Source organism: Aphelocoma coerulescens, chromosome 9 (genome assembly GCF_041296385.1).
Source record: "Aphelocoma coerulescens isolate FSJ_1873_10779 chromosome 9, UR_Acoe_1.0, whole genome shotgun sequence".
Classification (NCBI taxonomy): domain Eukaryota; kingdom Metazoa; phylum Chordata; class Aves; order Passeriformes; family Corvidae; genus Aphelocoma; species Aphelocoma coerulescens.
The window spans coordinates 3844312-3861237 of record NC_091023.1 but is presented as its reverse complement, the minus strand read 5'-3'; the positions used below and the strand labels follow the sequence as shown (position 1 = coordinate 3861237).

General features: G+C 57.9%; 1 protein-coding gene across 1 annotated transcript in view; it reads right to left on the bottom strand.

Annotated features, from left to right (window-relative positions):
* Positions 1-1912: 1912 nt before the first annotated feature.
* KIF1A (kinesin family member 1A) overlaps positions 1913-16926 on the bottom strand; it is a 39383-nt gene continuing 24369 nt past the window's right edge. The window contains exons 26-48 of the mRNA XM_069024384.1: positions 15047-15165; positions 14878-14963; positions 14434-14572; positions 13744-13912; positions 13318-13408; positions 12821-12939; positions 12587-12642; positions 12147-12255; positions 11870-11936; positions 11694-11778; positions 11243-11348; positions 9265-9291; positions 6277-6391; positions 5906-6039; positions 5701-5762; positions 5445-5590; positions 4982-5194; positions 4756-4833; positions 4332-4456; positions 4053-4199; positions 3744-3936; positions 3549-3667; positions 1913-2456 (exon numbers count right to left, since the gene is read on the bottom strand). Of these exons, the coding sequence (XP_068880485.1) occupies positions 2414-2456; positions 3549-3667; positions 3744-3936; positions 4053-4199; positions 4332-4456; positions 4756-4833; positions 4982-5194; positions 5445-5590; positions 5701-5762; positions 5906-6039; positions 6277-6391; positions 9265-9291; positions 11243-11348; positions 11694-11778; positions 11870-11936; positions 12147-12255; positions 12587-12642; positions 12821-12939; positions 13318-13408; positions 13744-13912; positions 14434-14572; positions 14878-14963; positions 15047-15165 (2548 nt within the window). The 3' untranslated portion in view covers positions 1913-2413. The remainder of the gene's footprint in view (positions 2457-3548; positions 3668-3743; positions 3937-4052; positions 4200-4331; positions 4457-4755; positions 4834-4981; positions 5195-5444; positions 5591-5700; positions 5763-5905; positions 6040-6276; positions 6392-9264; positions 9292-11242; positions 11349-11693; positions 11779-11869; positions 11937-12146; positions 12256-12586; positions 12643-12820; positions 12940-13317; positions 13409-13743; positions 13913-14433; positions 14573-14877; positions 14964-15046; positions 15166-16926) is intronic.

The window sequence follows — 16926 nt, the reverse complement described above, 5'->3', positions numbered from 1 at the left end:
ATCCAGTGGGCAGCTCTGTCTCCCTCGGCCCCGACCTCCAGCCGAGCCGTCTGCTCTGCAGGTTTGCTGGCCTCAGGCATGGCTCGGCTTTGGCTGGAGGATGCCGTTCAGCGGGCTGCGTCTTGTCTGTGGCACAGGGAAGCACCACACAGCCCTGGCCAGTGAACCTGTGTCTGGTCCCTGACAGACACCGGTCCCGTCTCTGCCAGAAGCTTCCTCCATTCTGGAAGAGCCTCCCCTCAGGTACCCCCTGTTTCTCCACCCTTAGCCCCTTACGTTGAAATTTAGGATGGTACCAACTAGTCCTTGCCAAGACCATGGGAGCCAGGATGTTGCAGCCTGGGCCCCTGCATTGCCCCAGCTCAGCCTCTCTCTGCCTCCAGGCTGGCACCTCTCATCCAGAAAGGGCACAAGTCTGCCTCCAGGTCTAAAAAGGATCACAGAGAGGAAAATAGCCCAGTTTGTTGGGGAGCTTGTCCTGGGCAGGGGAGCTGGGCTGAGAGGAGCAGCCCCACTGCAGCTTTGGGCTGTAGTAATGGAGTGAGATGCCCAAGGAGCTGTGGTGAGGCCAGGCAGAACCGGCATGTGCTCAAGAAGAATCCCCAAACTCTTTCTGTGACCTGAAACCCAAGCTAAAGGGTGCCTGATATGCAGCAAGGGGGCCAGTGCAAGCCTCTACTCATCTGCCATGTCCCTACCTATCCGTGCCCCCCACAATACAAGTATAACGAGAAGACAGCACCACGTCCCACACACACACACACACACACACACACACACACACCCCACAGACAGTGCAGGGAGGTGCAGCAGAGCCAAGGCGCAGCCGTGCTGGACAAGAGACAGCAGAGCTGGGGGGTGCCTGGGAGATGCACGGAGGAAGATGCTCAGCTTCCAACGCAGAGCTGTGCCAGATGCTGCTGGCCACTTGGGAAGCCCTGAACAAAAACATCTAACCATGGGTGAGAGATGGGAGAAGAGAGAGAGCTGCTGCTGGAGGAGGTGGGAAGCAGTGATGGCTGGAGGAGAAGGTCTTTTCAGCAAAAACACCTCCGATGTGGGAAGCCCCCAGATTAACATGCTGATGGAGGCAGGGTGGGGGGAGGTGGGTGCTTGCTTCTGCAGCAGAGGAAGAGTGAGAGAACACCAGCTATAACAGAAAAAAGAAGCCCCATCCCCACCCTGACACCCTTTGATCTGCTTTGAGTCTGTCATCCTGCTGGGAGAAGGGATGTGCAAGCCCTTTTGGAAGAGGGCAAGAAGAATCCTGTAGGATGGGATGGTCGTTCCTAGTCGTGGCCTCTAGGGAATTTTCCCATTCCACCTGAACCTCCACACTCCCTGCAGGGTTGGAATCCTTGGCATCCTGCCCTAAGAGTGGGAAATCCCTTTGGATGAGACACCTGGGGGCCTCAGGCCGGGACAGTGGAGGTGGCCCGCGCGCTTTTGGTTGGAAAGGGTAGCCCAGCACAGGGTGACAGACAGAGCCATCCCCAGAGCTTTCCTTTTCCCTCCAGTAGGACCAAGCTCCAAAGTGCAGTCACCCATCTGCAGGGACATGGAGTGCCCTGGCCAGCTGAGACTGTGGGCTCTTCCCTTCCAGAGGTAGATGGGACAGGTAGGAATTGCCTTCTTTGGGAAGACATGGTGGGCTGTCTGGCCACCGCTCAGGGGAAAAGTAGTGTAAGCTGTAGGGGAAGGCAAAGCAAATGTTTGGGGAAGGGCAGAGAGTGAGGTGAGAGCTGCGCTGCTGCCAGGCACAAGCCAGTGATGTCCCAGGGAAGGCATCTCTGGAACCCCAGCCCAACACCAAGGCTCTCCCCTGCCTGGGGGAGGCATTGGCTGGGGGCCAGGACTCAACTTAGGGGATTTTTGTGATGTAAATAGAAATAAATACTTTATAAATATAATCTTAAAGTACTGACACCTGATCTTACTCTGCTGTCTCTTGCAGAAACATCAGTAAATTAGGGAAACCCCACATCTAAATCACCACTTTCCCTTCGCCTGAGGGCAATTCCTCCTGCTCTCCCAGCTCTGAGCTTTACTGCATTCCCATCTCTCTAGATCCAAGACCAGCTTTTAGCCAAAACCACCCTTCTCACTCCCTCCCCTCTGATAGGGACCTTTTTTTGAGCATTAGATGGTGTGATATGAAGGTCACCCATGGGGGGACAGGCAGAAGATGGCACGTGCACAAGGAATCCTGCCCAGGCGGGTCCAGGCTTTTGCAGCTACAAAGAGAAGTGAGATTCCCCTGTGAAGCTGTGAATCAAGACAGATCCTTCCATGGAGCAGAGAGCTGGGGCAGCAGATGGTGTGAAAGATCAGATATTAACATGGGGAGTCTTCAGACAGAATCAGCTATCTTGATCCTGTTGGCAGACGGATGAGGTGGAGGGTGTTTTTCAGGTTAGATTCTCATCTGGGCTGTTCTCCTTCTGGACAGCTTGGATCTGGTTTGGAAAACAAGGGACAAAAAGTGTTAAGAGATGTGGACAATGAGAGGTTTGAACTCCCAGGTCCAATGTCCTACCTCCACGCTGATACTTGAATCCAGACAGCTGGAGGGATATAGAATTAAAGTCTCTTTAGCCAGAACACACACATTTCTGTGCATTTACTCCTATTCCCCTAGTCCTGCCATTTGAGACGATCTCAAGAACTCCATGAGATGGTCTTGTTGAGGAATGAATACATTCAGTGCAGGTAGCTTGGTGTGCAGCTGCAATTTGAGCTGCAGGGGTGGGAGCCTGAGGCAAGAGTCCGTGAACTGCCGATCGTTTGCATAACAAAGGACACAGGGACCTGCGGGACAGCCAGGTGAGGAACAGCAGGAGACACAGCAGGAGCCGAGGAATCCAGAGGAACCCAGACCTCGGTGCCCTTAGACTACGAGGGTATAAAAGCCCAGGGCTTCCTTTGTTCGGGGCCCCTTCTCCGAGGCACCCAGCTGCAGCTGTTATTTTGTTACTGCACCGCGACTGATTTTTTTTTGAGGATAGAGACATCTGAGACTCTGCTATGGGAAACCCGTGACTGAGCCAGTTAGGAAACCTCGTCTGACTGTGTGAGTGTGGTGAGTGTAGGAAATCAAGCAAGGCCCCTGTCGGCTCACTGGAACCACCTGCTGTGAAGGGGCCTCAGTCCCAGCTCAGGTGGTGCATGTGTGACTTCCAGAGTGGCTCCCGGATGGTCAGACACGGACGTTTCCTTAACATTCTCAAAAACTCAGTGAGATGGTCTCAAGAACAGTGACAGGCCAGTGTCCCTGCCACCAGGCATGGATATTGCTTTGAGCTCAGCACAACAACGCCTCTCTACCACCTGGAATCTGGCCGTAGACTGAAGCATTTAAATGTGGATGAGCTGAATTCAAAATTAGTGTGGTCCAAGTTTTGCCAGCTGAGAGCCTGTCCAGGCACAGCTCTGCACAGGAGATGCTCCCCACACCTGGCTGGGGGCTGCAGCAGGGAAAGCACTGGGATCCTGCAGCCCCCCCAGCAATGGCTTCTCTGCATCCCCCTTCCCCCAGCTGCCCCTGGTACCTTATGGATCCAGCCAGGAGAGGGTTGAAAGCGTAGAGCCAGTCGTGCATGTCTTTGTCACTGCTTGCCTGCAGCAGGATGCCCCGGTGCTCTGTGCACACCGCAAATGTGTTCGGGGTCTGCGAGGGGAGAGCCAGAGCTTAGTCCTTCACTCAGTGGGGGTGTGTGGAGTGGGGCTGGCTCCCAGTGCCCTACCTTGAGCATGGCCTGCTGGTCCTCACTGTACTCCACCTGGGCCTTGGAGAGGTTGAGTATGGCCCTCTCGACCGCATCCTTGTCCGAGTTGTAGATGTAGACATATGGACGCCGGACCACCACGAAGCGTTTCACCCATCCGTTGGTATGAGGCTCCAGGAAGTGCAGGTAGCCCTTTTTGGAGACGATGGGACTGCAGAAGGGACCAAGGTAAGGGGTGGGATACAGACCATGAGGAGGTGGCAATGGTAGGGGATGGAAGCCCTGCCCATAGGTGCTCCCCTCGCTGGCTGCCCCAGTTGCTTCTACCTGACTCGAATCTCCTGGATGTCGGGCACCAGCAAACGCTGGGGCTCCTTCTCCTCCTCAGGCCGGCGGGCTGGGGACTTCTTCTGCTCTCCTTCTACCACAGGCTCCAGGTCAGGGCTCTCTGCCCTGGAGGAGACCTGGGGAGGTCTGGGGAAGGAGGAGAGGATGGAATGTAGGAAGAGTGATGGCTAGGGAACATCCACAGACAAGGATCATGTACCGGTGATACAGCTGCTCTGCTTGGGATATGTCACCAGAACCTCCCAGCCAGCTTCTTACCTGACCTCCATGGCATTGTAACATCCTTCCACCAGTGATGGGCAGGTCGAGGAGGGGGTGAGAGTGGTGACCCCAAGAGCTGGCATGGAGGGGTCTCTCATCAAAGTCACGGACATTTCAGACAGCTGTGAAGGAATGGAGGTGAGGACTAGAGTTTCTGCACAAAGCCAGGCACATGCAAAGGACCAGGCTCCTGCTCATACAGGGAGAGGCAAGACCCTGGGCTGGCAGGGTCCTCTCCTGTCACAGTCCTGAGAGCCACCAGTTCTGGGAAAAACCTGAGCAAGCAGAGGGAGCAGACACCCCAGAGGAGGCATGACTTGTGCCATAGTGCCCATCTGGCCTCCACCCAGCCATTCCCTTGCCAGCCACACATCCCTCCTTGGCCCCACCAGCCCAGCAGAGCCTGGGGCAGCAGTAGTACCTTGCTCTCACTGGCGCTAATGCAGACGTGGCTGTGGCTGTACTCCCTGTTGAAGGTGTGCGTGAGCAGGCGCAAGCACTGCAGAGAGAGGAGGGGGACAGTGGGGCATGAGGCACATTCCACCTCCCACTCTTCTTGGGCTTTCTTGTGCCACAACCCCTAGCCACCCTGTGGAAGCCACTTCCTGGCTTCATCCCCGCAAGCTGGGGATGCTGCAGGATGCTACCTTCACAGCCAGCTCCTTCTGCCTCTCGCTGGGGGTCTCAGGGGGAGAGGTGCGGCCTTCAGGTGCCCCGTCGGCAGAGAGTGGGGAGGAGATGCAGGAGGTGCTTCGGGACTCAGAATCCTCACTGGAGCAAGGCGACAGGGTCTCCATGCCCAGGCGCTGGGTCGTCTCCAGCTTCTCACGCAGTAACAGGTAGTGTCTGGTCTTCTCCACCTGGGCACAGGCACCCAGGCTCAGGGATGGCCCTTTCCCCCATCCCCTGGCCCCCTTAACTCCATTTACTCATTAGCTTTGGATCTGCTGGGACCTGGCTAGCAGCGATGCACAGGAGTATTGGCAGTACAGCCCCATTCCTGCCTCCTCCCACAACCAGGACAGCTGTGACATGCAGGGTGGGGAATTTCCCCAGCACCTGCAGAGCTGTGAATTGCATTATTTCAGCCCATTTCTAGCCCAGACTCACTTCTTGCAGGAGGCTCAGTTTCTCCAGCTCCCACTGATGGTCAAGGATGAGGCTGTCACTGCGGGGCCGCCAGCCAGCCAGGTTCTCCTCTCCCCGGACATAGGCTACAGAGGTGTCCAGCACACGCCGGCGCCTTCTCTGCATGCCTGTGGGCACAGACACACAACTGGGGGGACAGACACACAGCCCCTGACCCAAAGCCTCGGCTGTGCCTCCCTGCCCCAGATGAATACCCGGGCAGAGGCATGGCACCCACCTGGGCTGCCGGCATCAGCCACACGGCAGAGGCTGAGCTCATAGACTCCTGTCACACGGTTGCTGTGAGCAAAGAGAGATGAGGCATTATTGTCTTTGCCCCATTCCCACACCCCAGTTTTTTCACCCAGGCTGCTGGGATGCCCTGGAAAAGCCCCAGTCCCTAGGTGATGGTTCTCCTCTCCCCAACAGGAGCATCCTGGTACCTCTCAGAAGCCCGCAGGCTGCCGCTGCCAAAAAGATTGCGGATGGAGCGTGAGGCAGGAAGCTTGGCATCCCGGGAGTAGAAAACCATGCAGAAGTCTTTGGTGATGACGGCAGGCTGAGTGCAGTTCTCCATCTGCAGTAGGGCAGAGGGAGGCATCAGGGGTGCTGCAGAGTGGCAGCCCAGCAGGTCTCTCCCACCCCTGTGCCCAGCAGGTTCCAGTCCCAGGGTCCCACATGGCCCCCCAAGCACCAAGTTGAACCCTGCACCCCATAAGCACTAGCTAAGGAAGGGCTCACGCTGGCTGCACCTCAACAGCTGGGGAAATACCAGACTTTGTTGATGTATAGTGACCCCAGCCAAGGTCCTTGCCTCGATGTAAGCTGACAGGGTGATGTAGATCTTCTCCCGGTAAGGGGTAACACGGTTGAGCAGCAGTGAGTTGTGCATGGAGCTATCCCACGCCGCCTCAAACTGGTAGAAAGTCCTGCCAAAAAAACCAGCAGGGCCAGTAAAACAACCTCCCTGGAACCCCTGGCAGGCGAGCAAGGAGGTGCCATTGTCCCCCCCACAGCGCTGCAGCAGGCCTGCAAGGACACACAGACATGCATGCGCAGTGGGGACAGATGGGGACAGCCACTCCAGAGGACACAGGCTCAAGGCAAAGGGCACAAGGCATGGTGGGAGGAGGACACGGCACCCTTGAAATGGCCAATGGACCAGGGTTTTGGGGAGGAGGGTCCGCGGGAGGAGTGGGGGGCTCAGATGGGGTGCAGGCAAGGCAGAGCAGGCTAGGAAGGCAAAGGAGGGCGAAGGAGGGTTCATGCCCCACCCCTGTGTTCAGAGTGGGGGTTGCCACCCCCAGTGCACCGGGGCCAGTCCCCACCATCCAGCCTGGGGCACAGCACCTCCCAGTCCCTGCCAGGAGTGGCTGTTGCCATTTGGGTGATGATGGCCAGAAGGGAAAGGAGGGATGATGCTCAGCACTGGGGGTGTGCTGCCAGCCCACCTCTGGGAGCACAGCCCCCCCACCAGCCAGGTCCCCTTCCCCAGGGCTGCCCCTGTCTGCCAGCCCTGGGCCCCAGTGAGAAGCTGGGGACCATGATTTGGTGGCTGGCTCCTGTCAGGCTGTCTCCCCTGGCTCTTGCTCTACCTTCATTGCCAGCCCCATTCCCACTCTGCTGCCTCAGGCCCCTTTGCTGTGTTTTCCACGGCTCCCAGGCTGGGAGAAGGAGCAGGGGACACCTGGTCCCACTCACCCAGGCCTACAGGATCCCAGAGAGGATGGCACAGCTCACCCAGATCAAGAGTGGCAGCTGCTCTCCTTGGGTTGAGCAACCAAGGGTGAGGAAGCAGGAGGCGGCTCTGGTGAGAGAGCATGGGGGATCCCCGTTTCACCCCCTGCACCACTCCTGGGCTCCCTCCCGGGTCAGCCTTGGCTTTATGGCACACCCACTCCCCAAAACCGCCCAGAGCTGCTGCGGCCCCGGCTCCTGCCTGAGCATCCTCAGGAAGCTGTGGTTCAGCCATATCTCAATGAAAACACTTCAGCACATCCCTGAAGCAGCATCCAGGTGGCTGAGGAGCAATTTTAACAAGAGCCAGGGCAGCCAGCGGGAGTAGGGAGAGGTTCTCAACTGCGATTTCCCACGTTGGAAGAAGAGGGAGAGTGACGCTTTCAAAAGGTGTATAAAATACATAACCCCCCCGGCATGAGACACAGCCAAGGCAAAGGATTGCTTTGCAGACACAGGTTGCCTAAGAAAAGAGCACTCCCCAAGGAGAAGGAGGAGAAGAGGAGCCTCAAGGGAGCGGAGAAAGAGCAAAAAGCAAAGGGAGGAGGCAAAGGGGAAAAAGAGAAAAGCAGGAGGGACCAGACCGAGCAGGTGCGCGTGAAATACCTAGTGTCATTTCCCAGCGAAATGCTATAAGTGGAAGGTGACCCAAGGACAAACACACACATGTACACACACAGAAAAATGACAGGTCAGAAGAGCCCCTCTTGAAGGGACTCGCACATATTAGCACCACTGGCTAAGGGAGCTCCAGCCTAGCTGAACCCAAAATGGGAACCAAAAGGAGCTCAGCGAAGGCAGACAAAGGCTTACCAGCCTGGGTGAAAACCCTCTGCCTCCCATCTTCCTCATGGTCCAGCAGCTGGGAAGGAAGCACATGTGCTCCCTTATCCCCTTAACTCTGCCCTTGTGCCATCCCAGGGCAAGGAGTTCCCACCCAGCGCAGTCCCCTGGGACAGTGCCAGCTGGGGGGATGAGATGTCCCACCACCACTCACACAGCAGGTGACTTCTTGGCCCATCCCCTGGTCCACAAGGAATGCATCACTGTGCTGCGAGACCATGGGCAGCACCAGTGTGAACCCATCTCTCTTGCAGTGGGGGGGCTGGATCAGTGCTGTATCCACTTTCCTGCACCCTGGGAGGGGACAGAATGCTGCTGCAGGGACAGCTCTGCCCTCAGACATCTCTGAGCAGGACCAGCTTTGAGTTGCTGTAGGGAAGACAACCTTCAGGCACAAAGTTATGTGCCAGGACTCAGGACACTCCATCCCTTGTCTCCCAGACACATGCCCCTCTTCTTCTGCCATGGGGCACAGTGGTGGGCCCCTTCCCTGGGGCCTCGACAATGCTCCCATCCAGAGGCTGGTGGGACATCCACAGATCTGGCACCTGTCACACACATGCCAGGCTCACCCAGTGGTTCCAGCTGAAGCCTGCAGTCCCCAAACAGCCACTGCCCGTTTACAGAGGGGTACAACAGTCTGCATGTGTGCCACGTATGCATGTGTGCACCCACTGTCACACCTGCATACAGACACACGCTGCCCGTATGCCACACCTACACCCACGGGACAACCGTGCACGGGGTGGACAGCCGCTGCCACACCAACTGCAGTCCTGCCATCGTTACCAGGTGCCCAGGAGAGGGCAAAACTTCCACTGTCCTCACCAGCCCTGCAGCTACTCCAAGCAGCACCAGGGGCTGAGCTGGGGTGGGGTGGGAGACAATGGAGGGTCTGGCACACTCAGTGCCAGATGCCAGAAAAGATGGGAGAGTAGCAAAGTCAAAAAGCAAGAATAAAACCCAAATCAGGCAATGGAGACGCAGGCGTGCGAGGGGGAGCGGCAGCCAGCCAGAGCGTGGCCCAAACGAACAGCAAAAGGGGTCGAGTGAGCAAGAGGTGCCAACGCAGGAGGGAGGAGGGATGGGGCATGTGAAGGGATGAGGGGCCGGATGTCCAAGTGCTGCCTCTGGCGGGAGTGAGCGTGCCGAGGCAAGGGGGTAGAAAGAAAGAAAGGAGAGAAGGAGGGGTGGAAAAAAAACCAATGGAAACAAATAATACCTAGGCATATCCGAATCAAGAAACTGCCTGCGAAAACACAAAACAATCACATGGTTAGTGTGGGCTTAGATGGGCAGTAGCAGCTGAGGGAAGCGAGGGGGGACACCAGGCACTGCCCCCTGCGCCTCCGCCCTGGGCGCTTGATGCAGGGATGGACACGTGCTGAAGAGAGAGCTGAACCACTCTCCCAGCCTCCTCCTGAGTGGCTCCGGGGCACTGGGGAGGCTGCAGAGGGGAAGCCAGGGCTGCTCCAGGCAATGGAGGCTGCATGGCACAAGGCAGCAAAGCGGGGAGCGCAAGCGGCTGGGAGGAGGGTGAAGTGGGCGCTGGTTCTGCTCTCTGCCTTTCTTCTGCCTGTCCTCACAGCTGCAGGGTGAAGCATGCACATCTGCATGTGGAGTGGAAGTGGGGGGCATTGCGGCTAGTGCCCTGCAGGCAGCTGGCCACCCCCTCCTCCCCTGCCTCACCATGGGCAGGCTCCATGGAATAGATATGGAACAGATATGACACGTGCACCAGTCAGTGCCCCCAAATAGGTCCCTGGTCTCCACACCCCAGATATCCCTCCAGCCTGAGCGATGTCCCCTTGTCCTGCAGGACCCACAGGGCAGAAGGCAGAGCAGGAGGCACATCCCTCCTGCCACGCTACCTTAGGCATGCCGAAGATCCCATATGGCTGCATCTGGGACCAACCAGAAATCACCCAGATCAGGAGCTGACAAACAGCTGAGCAGCCCCAAGAGCCTGCGGGTGCCACAGACACCCAGCTCCCAGCAAAAAGACCACCACCACTCCAATGGACTGGGCCCTCCTTGTCTGAACATCCCCATCTGGACTCTTTCTCTGTCCCCAAGGCTGTAACAAAAGTCTCCTGGTCTGACACTTGCACGCGTGCTGACCCCAGGACTCGCCTCTGCTGCCCAGATACTCTGAGCGGGTTGCTCTGCCATGTCCAGGAGCTGCCCTGAGAGTGCTCAGGGTAGCAAATCCTATCCAGACCCCAATCATTCCCTCAAAAACACCCTACCTTGGGACAGGCCTCCTTGGGGCAGTGGTGACCACAAAGCAAATGATGGAAAAAGTGGTCCCCAGTCCTCACCACCATGTTCCTACACCAATGACCACAATGCACCCAGCCAAGGACCAGTCCTGCTGCTCCCAGTGCTGGCATCGACCATCCTGGTCTTGTTGCAGCTGCCTGCATGCACACATTCTGGCCAGAGACCCCCATCAGTCCCCCAAGTTCCACCAGTAGCCCTGGTGCAGAGGAGAGCCCTGCCCTCCATGCCCACGACTCCCCCTGCCACTGCAGGACTCACACAGGGAGATCTTGGAGATAAAAATCTTCCAGTCCCACTTCTTTCACACCCTGCCAAACCTACAGTGGGGACACCTTTAAGCAACCTGGTCTACTGGAAGGTGTCCCTGCCTGTAGCAGGGGGTTTGGAATGAGATTATCTTTAATCTCCCTTTCAGCCCAAACCATTCTGTGGTTCTGTGACAGCCCCCTGGGATAGGCAGGACGGGATGAGCATCACTGAAGTCACCCACACTGGGTGGGAATGGCTTTCCTGCATTACTCACACACAGATTGGGATCTGCCATGGGTTCCAAGTGGCCTCTCCAGCAATTTTGCTGGGACACAGGGCAACTAGCCCTCCCCTCTAGCCATGGAGTTGGGACATCCTCCAGGCACTGGCACCAACTGCCTCCCTGTGCCAGCCTGTCACAGCCAGCACCAGAGAGCAGGACCCACACACAAATTCCCCATAGTGCCCTCCCCAGCACAGCAAGGCCTTGGGAAGGAGGAGGAAGGGGGTTGGCAGTCCTGTACCCCAAGACCCTGCACAGCTTCAGAAAAACCCTGCCTCAAGGCAGCAGAAGGGCCAAGAGCCTTCCAAGGGAGAGAGGGGCTGCTATTCGCCCCCTCCATCCCACACCACAGCAGGGGGAGGGCAAGAAAAAAAGCATCACGCACCGGTCATCCTGGGAGGGGTGGATGTACCCGGAGGAGAGGATGTTCAGGGACAGAATGTTGGGGTCGATGAGTGACTCATCTGCTTCTGGGGTATTCCGGATTCGACCTGCAAAAGCAGCACAGAGTTGCCTCTGAGGTGACAGGCAGTGGCCCTGTGAGGGTACCCATGAAGGCAGGGGCAGACTGCCTGCCTGCAGGCCCCCTGACAGGCAGCAGTTGCCCAGCACTGGCCATTCAGCCCACTGCTGGCCATTCAGCACCAGAGATCCTGGTCCAGCTCCTGGATATGGTGGCAGGGGCTGCCTACACGGTGTCCCAGTGTCACCTGCCAGGCAGCTGCTGCTTTACTATTGCAGGGCAGGAGGGGAGACAACGCTTAAAGCTCCATGTGGGAACATGGGAATGTGGGCAAGAAACAGCCCTCCGAGAGGAGGAGGCTGGCTTGGCTTACCCACAACCAGTTCCCGCACTTCCTTCCAGCGGATGAGGCTGCCCGTTTCATGCACCAAGGTGACACTGATTCTCCTCTGGATGCCCTGAGACCCACGAGGCCAGAGAGAAGGGACAGTAGTTAACACAGGTCCCAGGAGGAGTCAGAGCTAGGACAGCATCTTGGACAGAGAGTACCTGATGAAGGAGGAAGGTCCCATGGCATGGCATGCCTCCACGGTGGTCCACAACAGCAGGGATGTAGCTGGAAGAGAGGATTGCAGCATGACACAGAATCCTGCCAGCCTGCCCAGAGGTGCTGAGCACTGGGCAAATCCCCTGCTGCCTTCCTCCCCTCTCCCTCTCCCTCTCCCTCTCCCTCTCCCTCTCCCTCTCCCTCTCCCTCTCCCTCTCCCTCTCCCTCTCCCTCTCCCTCTCCCTCTCCCTCTCCCTTCCCTTTCCCAGCAGGACTTACTCGCCATTGGCCTCCAGTTCACAGATCTCAAAGAAGACCATCAGGTCATACTTGCACTGGCAGGGGCCAGCACTGGGCCGAGTCATGGTGCTCAGCTTTGTTGCAGGCACTGCAGTGGGTCAGAAAAGACAGGTAAGAGGTGAGTCTGCTGCTGGCACTTGGAGTGAGGCATATGCTGGCAGGGAAAGGGCAGAGCAGGCGAGCACCTCAGAGCACACACAGAGCAAGGAACCTCCTCCCTGCTGTTCTGCAGGAGGTGAGATGGGGACTTCCCGTCTGTTGAGTATTGTGGAAATGGGTGTCTAGAGCTTTCAAGTGCTCTGGCCCATAGTACATTTTGTGGTCTCCCTGGAGTCCTAACTGGTCCCTCTGGAGAAGGGGACACCCACCCAACATGGGAACTACAGGTGGGCACAGGAATAGGAGGCCGGGTTCCCTACCTGGTTTGGAGAGTGGCATCACACGGGGGAAATGGCGTCGGGATGGCCTCAGAGGGCTGCAGACAGAACCAGCTTGGTTACAGCATCCCCAGGGACCCCCAAACCCAGCCAGGCCCCCCTATGACTTGGGGCCACCCCCCACCACCTGCCCCCTTTCTCTGGGTCCCCAGGCAGCCCACCGCACCAGAAGCTCCTGGCAGAGCCAGGAGCTGGGGGTGGCCCAGATGTGCCCACCTCAGGACGTCCTTGCAGAGAGGCGGGAAGGGGTGCTGCTGGTAATGGCCAAACACCTCAAACACGATTGGCTGGCTCTTGATGTATTCGATGAAAGATTTTGTCACCTCCACAGCAATCTAGAAGAGAAAGAGCTGCTGAGCCACTGACAGTGCAGTTTAGCTGGGAAAGGGGATAGAGCCAGCAACAGCACCTGGGATGTGGAAGGGTGTAAGACTGCCAGTCCCCTGCATCCCTCACCCACTCCTCCCCCTATTCAGGGATGCTCTTCCCACCAAGACCACTGCTGTGAAATCCCAGCCTTTCCAGGTGGACGACAGTGGCTTTTGGTGTTTCCCCTGCATGTCCACCATGGCTAAGGCTGGCTAAGCTGGGTAGCTGTGAGGGGCTGGGAAAGTCAGGAGGAAGCTGCTTCCCTGGGAGAGGATCCGGCCAATGGTCCTGCAGAGACCCCAGAAGCTGCAGGGGCAAATGGGTGTTGGAAGAGGGGTACGCACATTTTGGACATGATAGAAGCCCAGGGGTGGCCCTCGTCCTGTGTTCTTCAAGGGTTCTGTTGAAAAGGCCTCGTCATGGCGATGGATGAAGCTGTGGGGGGAAGGAAGGTTGTTCAGGGGCTGTGGGATGGGGACGTGCTGGAGCAGGGAGGGGAGTGAAAGCGAGGAACCACAAGAGCCTATTCCCCCTGGGACTGCTGCCTGTACCTTTGGCTGGCACAGGACTCCCTGAAGCTAATGGGAGTCTCTCCCTGCCTTTTGCCAGTGACTAAACAAGTGCTTGGGCAGATTCCACAGCCCTTGGTTTTGCCTCCCCATCCGCAAAGGGCTCAGAGGTGAAGGAAAGTTCCCAAATTCACCGTGAGCCCCCAGGTGATGGCTGGAGCATGGTGGAACAAGCAGGGCTGGGGGGCACTGGGGGCTCACTTGAACTGGCAGAAGATGTCTGCATATTCTGCGGAGATGCTGGAGGCTTGCAGGACTGTCACACGGAAAGTGAAGATGCTGCCCAACTTCAGGTGATCCAAAGCCACCTCCAGCGGCCCGTCTGGTGCAGGCTTCTCTGGGCTGTCCAGAAGAAGGTCCTCTGGGGTCACTGCAGGGAGGGGGAGACCCTTAGCAAGGCAGGGTGTCATCCCCTCAGTGTTAGAAACATTTAGGAATAATGTTGAGATGCTGGAGCATGTCCAGAAAAGGGCAACAAGGCTGGTGAAGGGCCTGGAGCACAAGTCCTGTGAGGAGCAGCTGAGGGAGCTGGGATTGTTTAGTCTGGAGAAGAGGAGGCTGAGGGGACACCTGATCACTCTCTGCAACTCCCTGAAAGGAAGGTGTGCACAGGGGGAAGTTGGTCTGATTGAGCACTGGAATGGGCTGTCCAGGGAGGGGGTGGAGTCACCGTCCCTGCAAGTGTTCAAGAAAAGCCTGGATGTGGCACTCAGTGCCATGGTAGTTGACAAGGTGCTTTCAGGTCATAGGTTGAACCCAATGAACTCAAAGGCTTTTTCCAACCTAGCTGACTCTGTGATTCTGTCTGCCACTGGAGCAGTGGGCTGTCAATGAGGGTGCAAGAGACTGGGTTCAGGGGCCACTCCCAAACTGTCTGTCACCCCTCCTCACCTGCGCACGTGTTGTTGTTGACTTCATCAGCGGACGGACCCACATCGCTGACCTGCCCCTGACCTTCGACTATGCGCAGCTCCTCCTGAGAGGTCCCCGAGCGAGACATCCCCACAGCTGGGCACGACTCTGACTGGAACTGTGCCGGGAGCAGCGTTCAGGGATGCTGGTGGTCCCCAAGGGGGTCCCATTGTGCCACCACCAGCATCCTAAACACCCAGGCACTTCCAGCTCTTCTCTCTCACCCCATGGCAGCCCCATTGGGACATGGGTGAGAGCAGGATGCACCAGTGGGTGCCTGAGGCCTGGGTCTGCCTGGGTGACCAAGAGCACATTCCCTTCCCTCCACCTCTAGGAGCCTGGGGGTCTCCGTGGGGAAGCACTGAGGTGGCAGGCAGGGGTCTGGGGTCCACGGGCATCCACCAAGAGCCAGCCCCACCTTACCTTCTCAAAGTGCTGATCGTCAAAGGAGATCTTGGCTGTCCCTGATTGCCGCACACCAGAGCCATAGTCAGGGGCTTCTTCATCCGCTGAAGGAGGAATGGGGGTGAGCCAGCACAAAGGGTGCAGGGGATGCAAGGGCACATTTTGTTGGGGGGGGGGTCCCTCCTACCTGAGATGGCCTGGACAGCCACACGCAGGAAGCCCTTCACCTCACCCTTCTCACTGACGATGGCCACGCGGTGGACCAGGGGCACAGGGTAGAGGAGGTTGCTCAGGTAGACAAAGGCCCTGCCAGAGAAGGGGGGGACACACAACAGGGGGGAGAGCGGTCACTGCTCCCACCCATGAGTCCCCAGGCACGGCTGGCGTGGCCGGCAGCGGCCGGGATCCCAGGTCACTGCTCAGGGCGCGACCGCAGCGCTGCAAAGCAAAACTAAAGAGAAGGCAGCCAGGGCCAGGCGAAGGGGCTGGGGGCAGCGGGCAGGCAGCGTGCCGCGGGCAGGAGGGTGGGCAGGAGGGTGGCACACGCCATGGACAACACCACAGAACACACCAGATTTGCAGACCTCTCCGACTGTCACCTCCATGGCAGGCAGGAGGGGAGAGGGCTGCGCTGGTGCCACCGTGAAGCCGTAGGGCAAGAGGACCTTCTCTGTGGTAGAGAGCTGGAGAACTTGGGCAGAAGGTACTGCAACATGACTAGGGGCCAGCTGCGGAGTCACCACGGGGAGGACAGGGGCAAGACAGGGGGAAGGAAGGGTGACAAGGGAGATGGAGGCTGTCAGGAGTGAAGGAGGTGAGAGGACAAGGTCCTGGACCTCCAGAGGTGAACCTGCTTGGGGTTCCTGGCCCTGTCTCTGCCCGCAGTGTTGCAGGCCGCTGGGAGGGCGGCTGCGTGGTGTGGCTGGCGGCATCAGGTTGTGCATCCCCCCTCCCCATCCCTTCACACATATGGCTTCGGGGTGCCAGGCCACCTGCCAGCACATCACAGGGATGGACGGCACGCCTGGCAAGTCTGAGCCTCCCTGCTCTCCTCTGCAGCATCCGGGTCACCGACGCTACCATGGCCAGAGTCCAACACGATGGCTGCACCATGTCTCTGTCAGCACCTCCTGTCAGGTCACTGCTCTCTGTTTCTCAAGTGTTTTGGGTCCTCTTGCTGCCTCCCTCCACCTCACTGCCAGCTTCCAATGGTCATCCAGCTCTGGCCATGGTGGCATGCTGTAGCCTCCGCAGTGACAAGTCACCTTTGGCGCTGAGCTCCCTGCCAAGAGGTGCAAGCTGGCAGCGGTGGGGCGCCCGGCACCTCTCCCTGTGGCACCCATCAGCATCTTGACGTGCCTTGTCATTGGGTGTTGTGGGGTGGGATGGTGCTGGGGGCTGGCCAGGACACCTCTACTTCAGGAGGCTCCCATGAGGGTTGCATCTCCAGGTGGCTGCTGTGCTGCTCAGGGCATCCCAGCCTCATAGAAATCTTCATATTCAACGGCACCCCAAAGTGCCCAGGGGGCTCTTGCAGCCTTGCACTTGCACCCCAAGCCCCAAGTCTGGAGATTTCCCCTGCTCTGGTGACTCCTATTGACCTTCAACTGCTCCTGGAGGCTTTTTCCACTCAAAGCATCTCAAAGGACTCAAGTTGTGGAAGCAGGTGATGCCAAATCATTATCTCCTGATGGGCCCATCTCAACCCATCTCTTCTCAGATGCCACTGGGAACAAATGGTCGGACCATGCCAGGGCTTCCCAGCAGGACCTCACACCTGGGGCAGAGCCCTGTGACCACAGGGAACCCTCAGAAGCGCAGGGTGTGTGCCCACCCACCCAAAATCACTGGGCAGCTGGTGTGGAAGCGGAGGACTGGAGAGGGCAGGGAAGAGTGGGAGGGAGGTAGGGCAGGCAGGGAGGAGGGGGACGAGTGTGTCACTAGAGGAAGGAGGGCAGGGACACTAACCACAAGATTGGTGAGGTGCAAAGATGGCATGCTCAGATCAAAGAAAAGCCTTTCCAAAGGAAGACAAAAGTGAAATAACCCCAATTTTTGCTAAAGCTT